Here is an 11,020-nt window from a genome sequence, read left to right as displayed (position 1 = left end):
CTCGTGTTAACAAGTTCAGCCAAGCCTTTTATGTTAAAGTATTGTCAGATTTTTTATATTAAAAAGTGCTCTATTACCTTATTAGTTAATTTGATTTGGGAACAAGTCTTACTTATCTGCTAAAGAAAAAATACCATGTATTATTGAAAGTGACTTTTTTCTTCTTTCTCTCCATACAATCTACAAAAGGCAACTGAAGAAGAAACTTTTTGTTTTTATTGTTTTAGCTTCTCCTGGACACGCAATGGAACTCATTTTGATATAGATAAAGATGCACAGGTAACAATGAAACCAAATTCAGGGACCCTTGTCATAAATATTATGAATGGTGGGAAGGCAGAGGCATATGAAGGAGTATACCAGTGTACAGCAAGGAATGAACGAGGAGCAGCTGTTTCCAACAATATTGTTATAAGGCCTTCTAGTAAGTGAAGCTCTTAATGTTCATAAAATGTGAAACACTTCAGTTTGCTTATTTTCTTTCGAATGTTTTGCCATTTTTTTCCCGTCTTAAAAATCTAATCATCAAAGTGATCATGTCAGAAGATATTGTATAGTTTCTGATATTCAGATTTAATAATGTATTGCATGTTCTCTCCAATATTCCTTAGAAAATTTAACAACCAAAATGCTTTCCTGATTTTTTTTTGGTATGTCTGGATGACCTATCCTGTTTAAAATTGGGTTGTATATATGATGCTACAATTAGAATAAAATGTTTATATCTTTAATGCACACCATAGAGGAGGAAAATTTTTATTCTCTTTCTAGTGCATATTTTCCATAGTTTTTGTAATAGCTTTAATACAGAACAGATTGGGACCAAAAAGAAGATAAAGCTAAAAATTTTTGATTAATGGTAGACTGTTTCTACAGCTTCTATGCGATTTTTATCTCAAATCAGTTTTTCAAGCTTCTCAGTGTCATGGTTTAACCCCAGCCAGCAACTAACCACCACACAGCTGCTCGCTCACTCCCTGCCCTGGTGGGATGGGAGAGAGAATTGGAAGGGTAAAAGTGAGAAAACTTGTGGGTTGATATAAGAAGAGTTTAATAATTGAAGTAAAATGAAATAGAATAGTAGTAATAGTAGTAGTAGTAGTAATAATAATAATAATAAAATAATAATATACAAATCAAGTCATACACGATACAATTGCTCACCACCCGCCGACCAATGCCCAGCCCGTCCCTGAGCAGCAATCACTGCCCCCTGGCCAACTCCCCCCAGTTTATATACTGAGCATGATGTCATATGGTATGGAATAGCCCTGTGGCCAGTCTGGGTCAGCTGTCCTGGCTGTGCCACCTCCTAGCTTCTCACTGGCAGGGCAGGGGAACCTGAAAAGTCCTTGACTAGTGTAAGCACTACTTAGCAACAACTAAACCATCAGTGTGTTCTCAACATTACTCTCATCCTAAATCCAAAACACAGCACTATACCAGCTACTAGGAAGAAAATTAACTCTATCCCAGCTGAAACCAGGACACTCAGCTTAAAATATGCTGTTCTCACATTTTAATAAAGCTGTGTGTGTATAATACTGTTTCATGAAGGTCTACCTTTTTTTCTAATCTAGTGCATCACTTTTTTTTTTCTTTTTCCATTATCATAGTTAAAACTTTCCAAGATACTGTTATAGAACCTTTAGTGAGTAGCCAAAATAATTTGAATCAGTTGATTATACTTTCAGCAAATCATTGCTGTAAAAAAACGTTTTAAAGAAAACCTACTTTTCTCCTAAGAAAACATAAAAAAGACCAAAAATTAAATCTTCAGTAAACATGATAGGACTTAACATTCTGATGCATGTAGTTCTTCTGTTTCTCTGCAAGATTATGTGCATTTCTTCCTTAAATTCTGGAATTTTTGTCAATCCATAATTTGTGTGTGTTAAAATTATTTTCTGTAGGATCCCCTTTGTGGACGAAAGAAAAACTAGAACCAAATCAGGTTCGAGAAGGTGATTCACTAGTACTACACTGCAGACCTCCTGTTGGCTTACCACCACCTATTATATTTTGGATGGATAATGGTGAGTTTGTTTTTTATGCAGAATTAGTTTACTTTTTGCAGTTTTTCTATATAGTTGATTATTGCTTACCAAGACCATAGATGGTGGAGTTTCCCTCTAAGTTAAAATTCAAAGAATTTCCATTTCTGTAGAAATGAAGAAACAAGCAGACACGCAGCCCAAAAGCATGAAGCCAAAAGCAGCTGGAGATCTTAATGTAAGTTGTAGATTAACACACTGGGGAAGAACAGGAAGACAATGGAGCTTGAGAGGAAACTTAGAAAGGTCTATATATTTACAAACCTACAAACAGCATAATCGAACCAATGTGGAGTCTGCAGTCATAGTAATGGAGTGTGTATTATAATTGAGATAAATGCATTCTTGTTTTCCCTTAGCTTTCCAAAGGCTGCCTCAAAGTGAAAGAGTTTCCCAAGGTCTAAATGGAGACCTTTATTTTTCTAACGTACAACCAGAAGACACTCGGGAGGACTATATCTGCTATGCAAGATTTAATCATACGCAAACTATACAGCAGAAACAACCCATTTCTGTGAAAGTGTTTTCAGGTAGGTATTGCATTACCTAATTACATACTTACATAGTATTTATCCAGAATTCTCAAGTTATTTGCCAAAGTTAAGTAGTGTTACGCTAGGGAATTTTGTCATTTTAATTCTGAATAAGAAATTACATTACTGTATAAACTTAAAATGTAGTCTCCAGTGTTCCTAACAGATAATTCATTTTAAAAGCTGTCATTTTTTCCCTTTATTAGGCTTTATCTTTTGAAAAAATGTTTTGTAAGATTTGAAATATTGAAAAAATACAGTGTAAAAATAATATTTTTCAAATGGTTTTCATGTCCAAGAATATCAAGTTATTATGATTATTGTAACTATTGAAACAAATTAATCAGTCATTTGATTAACTCACCGTGGCCATATCATCACCTTTTGATTCCCAGTACTTTGATTTATCCCTCTTGTATGCATTCTTCATGATATTCTGTTTATTTCAGTGGATTCATTGAATGACACTATAGCTGCTAATTTGAGTGACACTGATATTTATGGTGGTGAGTTACACTGGTCCCCACTGATACTGCCTGTTTCACAGTAGCATTTAGTTAACTAACTTCACCTCCATGGCTACTTAACCTTTTGCTCCCTTTTCAGTTTCTAATAAAGGTATCTATTAGTGCTGGTGATAATATATGCTTTAGAAAGGGACTGCACAGTGTGGTCTTTTCAAATATTTAATGTTTCAATGTTATTGTAACATTATGGCTCATAAAAATACAAACTCTTATAATAAATGAGTCCTTTCACACTGGGGCAGATTTTAAAAATTGTCTATTTGATTGTTTCTATACTGTGTTGCTTTTTTATATTTTTCCTCCAATTTAACTAGTAGTTTGATATGTTCATTATCACTAGGACTATTCAATATCAGATGCTGCTTAATAAATAACAACAATTAAGCATTTAACAGATGCACTTCACATTTAATAGTTTATTGAATGTACCATTCATTTTTAACATGTTTCATAAGTGTAGAATCTAAACATTTTAATACTATCTGTATAAATAACTTTGTAGAGGAAAGATGAGTTTTGTTTGTCTGGTGTTTAAGCTGATCTTTACATTAATCTATGTTGAATGGTCTTTTGTATATTGTGAATTAATTCGTCCCGAACAGGTATACATGTGTTTAGCGAGGCTGACTTTGGAGCAACACTGATACTGTAACACTTGAGGTTCTAGACTCTCCACTTGATATTGTGCGAGACAGATAGAAAATACATGATATTTCTTCTATTTTTGTCTTTTTCCTTGTCATATGAGGCTTTGTACGTATTAAACCATAACTTACTGGAATCTAAAATAAAACAGGGACACAGAATATTTTAATTCTCTACATAAAAATAAGATGTCATTCAGGAACAAACAAGAAATATGTATCTGAACACAGAACGATATATTAGCTGCATTTAGTGAGGAAAGCACCATTCGGTTGACTCCCAACTCAGAAATACCAGAGGTAATTCTGAATTTTCATAGTCTTGCAAAATGAGTCAGTGGTCCTTAGCAGTGCTGAAACTGGGTAGATTAGTTAAAGCCTGTGACTATCAACTGCATTCTCCACTCTAGACTGCCCTTTTCTCCCAACTTTAAGCTGTTCATGTACTAGTTTTTAAGGAATTCATAGCACATACTGTATTAAAATTAAGTGTTCTATTTATATTAATCTATCAGTAAGTTCTGTGCCCTAATAAACAAAAGTTTATTATGTTTCTGCTCATATTTTTAAAAAATACAATAATTTACTGTAATGATTCAGACTGCTACTGCACTTTAGAACAATTTAATCCTGTATTTTAAAATTGCAATAAAAGAACATTAGAGTATTTACAGAAAGCACTCTATTATTACAGAAAGCACTCTTATTCTGAATTTCATGGGGACACATGAAACACCATAATACTTCAAAGCCAACAGAGTATAATGTCAGAAATGAGTCTTATATTTATAGCTGTCTGTTTACTGTGGTTATTTCTTGTGCGTTAATCAATGGTTCTTTATTACTAGACTGGGGAACAGCTTGAATTAAAGTTAAATATATAGCAAGAGGAGAATACGAGGCTTAGCTTCTGAAAAGACCCCTCACATTGTCTAGGAAATATTGAGTAAAGCATATTGCAAAGTGGAGTGTACCTTTTATCCCCTTGGTTTATATTTCTAAATACAATAACTTTGCTTTATTTGTGTTTTGATGGAAGCCCAGAAACGTTTGTTAACTTTCAGTCTTGCACTATGACTCACATCAGTGAACTCTAAGTCCTTGTTATAGTTCTGCTGAAGTGAATAGGGGCTGCTTAGGATTAAGGCTCAGCATCCATCCATCAGGCTGCATAGTTGCCTATGTATCAATTGCTCCCGTCTTTAATAATAACATTTTTCATGTATGTGTTCAAAATTATAGCATTTAACAGGTTAAGATATGATTATGTTATGTCTGTCAAAAACCTAATTTGTTGAACTGTGTACTTGTGTAACACAATGATTTTAATTAAATGGCTAATGTGCAGCAAAATCACTGTCCACAACGTGAGAATCGATGTATGCATTTGATCAATATTAAAATAAATAAATAAATATTAAAAGAAAATTTAGAAATTAATTATTTTATTTTTTCTTGTTCCAGCCAAGCCAGTTACAGAGAGGCAACCGGTTCTTCTAACACCAACAGGCAGCACAAGTACCAAAGTGGAACTCAGAGGAAATGTGCTTTTGTTGGAGTGCATCGCAGCAGGATTGTGAGTTACTTTTTAGACAGTGTTTTTCTAAATAAAAATACAGAAACAGAGGGAAACATTTCAGAGATGCTTAAAATGTTACCGCTGTATAAGCTTAGGTATTTCAAAGAAACAGAAATGTAAAATGGAAAGAGCTCTTTTAAGGAAGTCCACCATTTACTTGGGCATCAGCAGATTTTAAAACTGACTATGAACATAAATATTATGGCCTCTGCCTTCTCATATCCCCACACCCTATGCACAGGATTCAGGTTGTACCATTGTGTTTTTAAAGGGCACAAGCAAGAAATGCCATAGGGTAACCTTGGACACACATCTGCAAAATTTCACTCAGGAATCAAGCCTCTGTTTTTTTCCTAAATTTACAATCAGGCTCTCAAAGTATATAAAAATAGATCAGAATCTGCTGGTCTAATCTGAAAAAGCTGCTCACATATGCTAATAATTACTTAGTAGATCAGCTAGGTGGGAGTTGTTAGAACATACCGCCAGCTCCTTAAATCCAGTTTCTCATTGTAATTGAGTTTAATTGGTACTTGTTTCTTCAGTGTAATGCAAGTTTGCTTCTGCTGGTTATTGTGCAAGTAGAAAATTACTAAAGAGCAATTTAACTTCATGAACTGGTTTGATCTTAAATCAATTCCATTCTCAGGAAGAAATCTGAGAATAGATTGGTTAGTGCAGAAGTGGAAAATCTTTAGTACCTATTTCAGGAACTGTAAACATGTTTACAGTGCACAAAAGCATATAATGCAGAGCGCTCTGAGGTAGCCGTGAGGAAAGCTAGTAACTGAAAATGATACAGCACAGCATCATGCACATGTATTCACTTGCATAAGCTCCATAGGGCACACTCATGCACAGCTTGACACAGCTTGATACAGGCATCAGTGCAGTGTTTCTGTCTCAGCTGTGGTCTGCCCAGGTGTCTTTGCATCAGCACCATTAGCAAAACCACACCTATGAGTGAGAGAAGCATCAGCTTGCGTAATCTTTATCTGCAATATCGTTACATGCTTTTTGACAACCATGCAATAAAAGTATTCAGCGATCCAAACTCCAGTAAAATGGTTGGATAAAAATGGGGAAAAAATAGAATATTATACATTATATGGCTTTGTGTCTTTAGCTGTCGTGTAATTTTTTAAAAAAATAATTCAATGAGGGAAGCTTACATAGTTGTCCGCAAAGGGCCAGATTCAGATTTTGTTTAAAACAACTATTCCTAATTACTGATACTATAATTAAAAGTCAACTTTGCTAGGTGTCTCTGTTATAAAATATGTGATACTAGACTGCTAAGGGAATATTTGCCTTGAGGCATTACTGTTTGAGCCAGGACATTCTACTCAGTAAGCAACGCCTTGTAATTTCTTGTAATATTGAAAGTATATCTCCATGTGTTTGAGCAATTTTCAACTTCAGTGGACAACATGGGGCATAGCCAAGATTTAGACGTGGTGCACTGACAAGTAGCTATACTTGACACAGCACTGACTTTTTTTCTTGATTTCTCATAGGAAATATTTCTGTCTCCTTACAGCTCTGCTGTAAAATTTATCATGTTTATGAAGCATTAGGATATTGCTCAAACGAAGGAAAATTATAAAATTGTCATTATCTAGAAACTACCTTTTAAAGCACCATGAGCATCAATTTAATAGTATAAGTGCTATAAGATTTGAAATACACTTGTATTCATTTCTTAACCATCAGGGTTTTTAGATTAATCAGCAGACAAATGTATTCTATAATTATTAAGCCTACGAACAGATGGCCATTGACAGTGTTAGTGAGGCTTGTCATTTCCTAGAAACAAATGCTGGCATATTTTGCACATTTGCTGGACATGCCCCAAAATCTGGGTAAAGGCTCTTAAAATAATTATTTGTAAAATATGTGTTCAAAAAATTAATGTATTGAACTCTCATCTTCCTTTTCTCTGGTCCCTAAATTTGATCTGTACTTTTGCTTTTCCAGACCCACACCAGTAATCCGCTGGATTAAAGAGGGTGGGGAACTGCCAGCCAACAGAACATTTTTTGAAAACTTTAAGAAAACTCTCAAGATTATAGATGTTTCTGAAGCTGACTCTGGGAACTACAAATGTATAGCAAGAAATATATTAGGTTCTGCTCATCATGTCATTTCAGTAACTGTGAAAGGTAACACTAAAATAATCCTTACTGTAATATTGTCAGTGTCCAGAATGCAAGACTGAAGTAAGCTTTCTGGGATAAAATATAGCTGAAAGGATGAATGATAATGGTAAAAAAAAAAAAAACTGAGGAAACGATCATTAAACTGACTGAATTCTACCACTGGAAGGACTTTACTATCTCTAATCTCTTTTTCTTTTTTTAATATGTTATTTTATAAAGCAACAGGCTAAATTGAGACTGTACTGTAACAGTAGTAAAATAATTTCTTAGCTTGTACCAGTGCTACATTTATTTTAGATCCTTTGATTAGCTGTCATTACACTGCTTCTTTCCTTTGTTTTTATATTTTCTTCCCCATCTTTCTTCTTAATCTCCGTCTTATTTTCTCCATCTTTTCTGCTCTCCATTCATATAGCCAAGATTCTTTCTCTTCTCTATTTTACTATTTGCCTTATAGTCTTGTATTCTTCTTCCTTTTTTTGTCTTAATTGACATTTCTGGTTTTCTATCTTGTTCATGTTTTTTACCCAAGATGGTGTCTTACCAGTTCTAAAAACACTTACAGTGTGGTTGTCCAAATAGAAATTGTAAGTATGTTTTGAATACCGTGAAACAAAAAAACTGGAATGACAGCTAATTAGTCATTGAAATAATCAACTGTAGTACTTACTTTGCATGCTAAATAGCCATTTATTTTATTGTAGACTAGCATCATTTTGTGATCACATTCAACCTCCTTTTTAAGACCAGAAGTTTAATTTTCTATCTGTCCATCAATCCAAAATCTGAAATTTAATTGCAAGATGTGATAACATATGCTATTTGTAGTTATTTATTGTAAAAGAGATGAAGACATAGATTAATATCTTTTGGTAAGCACAGTGTTCCGTCCATTTTGATCACTGTGTATTTTCAGCTGTCTCGGGTAAACATCTGGCCCCACTGCAATCACCCATTGAATTCAGTGAGACCAAGGATTTTTCCATATCTAAATTTCACCCTTGACATGAAATACTTTTATGTAATCAAACCTAAATTCATTTCTAACAGCCTAACTACTGTGAGCATGGATATCTCTGAAATTAATCAAAAGACCACTCTAGCCTCTGCAGATGCCATACTCAGATAAATTTTGCTTTCTTTAGGAAAGGCAAATTAGATTCAAAGCAGGCAACCCTAAATGAAACAAAGAACCTCTTGTTGCTTATCTCAGAATTTTAATGCAGTGGGTAGCCAATAGCTCAGTTTAGCCAAAGTATAATCTACCACTTAATCATTGATTATCACATATGTATATATATCAAAAAAACTTAACAGTGTAAGTGTAAGTCTATATCTATAGATACCTTGTTTGAATTATCTTCCGGTTGCCATGACTGTGGCTTATGATTTTCTCTACAGAATTTTAGAAAACATTGCTGTGTTTCTCTTCCTAACCCAGCTGCCCCATACTGGATAACAGCACCCAGAAACTTGGTCTTGTCTCCTGGAGAAGATGGGACATTGATCTGCAGGGCTAACGGCAACCCAAAGCCTAATATAAGCTGGTTGGCAAATGGCGTTCCCATAGCAAGTAAGATTCTTAATTACCTTACGGGAGGATGCGTAAGAGAATATGAGGAATATCAGGGTGTTTTTTTTCAAATATAAATGAAGAGCGCGTATTTGAGTAGTTTTTGCCTGACAGGTAATACTAAGTTATAAATGAGATGATAAAAATACTGTGGTTCATAAAAGTGGAACAACAAAATGTACCTCTAATGTGCTTGAGAGCACTAAAATTTGTGACTGTACTCCTGGTTATTCTGTCTGGTGGTATCCTTGTGGAGATGGGGCTGCAGTAACAAAACTGTGCCATGCCCCTCTTACAGGGATATTGCTGGGACATAATTTCTACCATTGTGTTGCCGTGGCAGTTGTGTTTGCTAGATCTCTCCTTTGCCGCCCCACTGCAACACTAACTTTGTCAAGGAATCATAAAGGTGACATAAAAAGTCAAGTCCTCACATCTGTGGATGTACAGAGCACTTTTGCAGGATTTGCAGCTTAGAGTATGTTTTAGCCTTCCGGGCTTCAGCACTAAAAAGCAGCAGCAGCAAAACTGACTGAATGCGTCAGCAAGTGCCTGGCAAACAGCTTGTGCCAAGTAGGTGTCAAAGAATAGGAACCCCTAAGGCAGTGAAACAGCTGTTTCTGTGTGCATGGGTAAGAAAAGCAACCCTGAACTGGTGATTGAATCACTTAATTGTTGCAGTGTTATGACTGGCAATGCTGTATGACAGACACAAGATAGCTGCTATATATAGCACAGCTTTACTTGGGAAGAACTTGCTGGAGGACACTGCAGTGTGTTGTCAGTTCGGTTTGGACTCGGCATAGCCTATACCATAAAATCACACTTGGTTCTTCTACCTTTATCCTTCTTCTTTCATAAAATGATCTTATAAAAACAAACAATCTACCCTGTTGACTCATGAGAGATAATGTGCTCTAAAATACTGGTCTCTGCTGACCTATTGAAAGTATGACAGTGTAACTTCCAGGAGTTTCAGGAGATGTTTAAGTCTGGTGATGAAGTAAATGTCACAGAGTGTGGGACATGGAGGAGGATTCTCTACAGTGAGAATTATGGAAATAGCAACAGGTAAATGAGGATCCTCATTAGATAGATTCAAAATATTTGGGATACCAGAGAGATTAAACTGAACGGGAGGGAAAAATATTCAACTTTGGGGGGAAAAGTAAGGGTCTATACTGAAACAGATAGAAATATTTAGCAAAGAACCTGTTTCAGGAATCCTAATTAAATGTAACTTGAGATCTCTAGCCTGAGATTTAACATAAAAGGTTTCCATTCGTTAAATAAGTTATGTAAGCAGACATTAACCACCTCATCAAACAATGGTGTTACAGGAGAACAGGAAAACATCAGTGTAATTTTGTATTGTATATATTGTACGTAAATGTATCATAATGCATACCTTATAATCAAAGTTTGGTACCTGTACTGCTCTTTCCCTTCTGGGTTTTTGGTGGTCTCATCTTCCTTACTATTTTCTGTGTAGTTACCATTACCTTTTTTCGTTTGTTTTGAGGAGGTTTTTATCTTGCTGTGCTGGTACTTTAACTCTTTTCAGGCCTCCTGACTACTAAAATCTTTTTCACCTGGCTCTGAGCTTTATCTTTGCCTCACACTGCTTCCTTGTCAAAGCTATAGGGCATGCTGTTCAAATGACAGACAAGGACATTTTCCAGAAAAGCAATGATGTGTTCTGCATTCTTGCAGAATAACAGTAAAACATTAAGAAACAGAGTTTTCAGAAGCAGCTGCAGGATGCCACCAAATTTCCCAAATATGAGGGCAGTATATATTGGCTGGCTGGCTGGCCTTGAGGAGTCAGTACACAGAGTTTTATTGAAGGGAACTCAGTAAAAGTTAAGACACTTTAATTAAATTAGCCACTCAACCTCAGTAGGAAAAAAAAAAGAGAAGAACACAAGAAATAAATAACTCGGTAGCTCAG

At 35.2% G+C, this 11,020-nt stretch overlaps 1 protein-coding gene across 8 annotated transcripts in view; it reads left to right on the top strand.

Annotated features, from left to right (window-relative positions):
* Positions 1–270: 270 nt before the first annotated feature.
* Positions 271–11,020, top strand: part of NRCAM (neuronal cell adhesion molecule) — a gene marked incomplete at its 3' end in the record, with an annotated part of 65,334 nt that continues 54,584 nt past the window's right edge. For 5 of the 8 annotated variants that reach the window (XM_082311123.1, XM_082311119.1, XM_082311117.1 and 2 more), the window contains exons 1-7: positions 271–424; positions 1,914–2,036; positions 2,414–2,584; positions 3,037–3,093; positions 5,223–5,334; positions 7,315–7,499; positions 8,938–9,069. In XM_082311123.1, coding sequence (XP_082167249.1) covers positions 286–424; positions 1,914–2,036; positions 2,414–2,584; positions 3,037–3,093; positions 5,223–5,334; positions 7,315–7,499; positions 8,938–9,069 — 919 coding nt within the window. In that variant the 5' untranslated portion in view covers positions 271–285. The remainder of the gene's footprint in view (positions 425–1,913; positions 2,037–2,413; positions 2,585–3,036; positions 3,094–5,222; positions 5,335–7,314; positions 7,500–8,937; positions 9,070–11,020) is intronic. The other 3 variants (XM_082311121.1, XM_082311116.1, XM_082311120.1) reach the window with 2 other exon arrangements.

This window comes from Platalea leucorodia, assembly GCF_965183815.1.
Source record: "Platalea leucorodia genome assembly, chromosome: 4".
Lineage (NCBI taxonomy): Eukaryota > Metazoa > Chordata > Aves > Pelecaniformes > Threskiornithidae > Platalea > Platalea leucorodia.
Note: the sequence above shows the minus strand (reverse complement) of the source record. Positions and strands in the feature narration are given on the sequence as shown.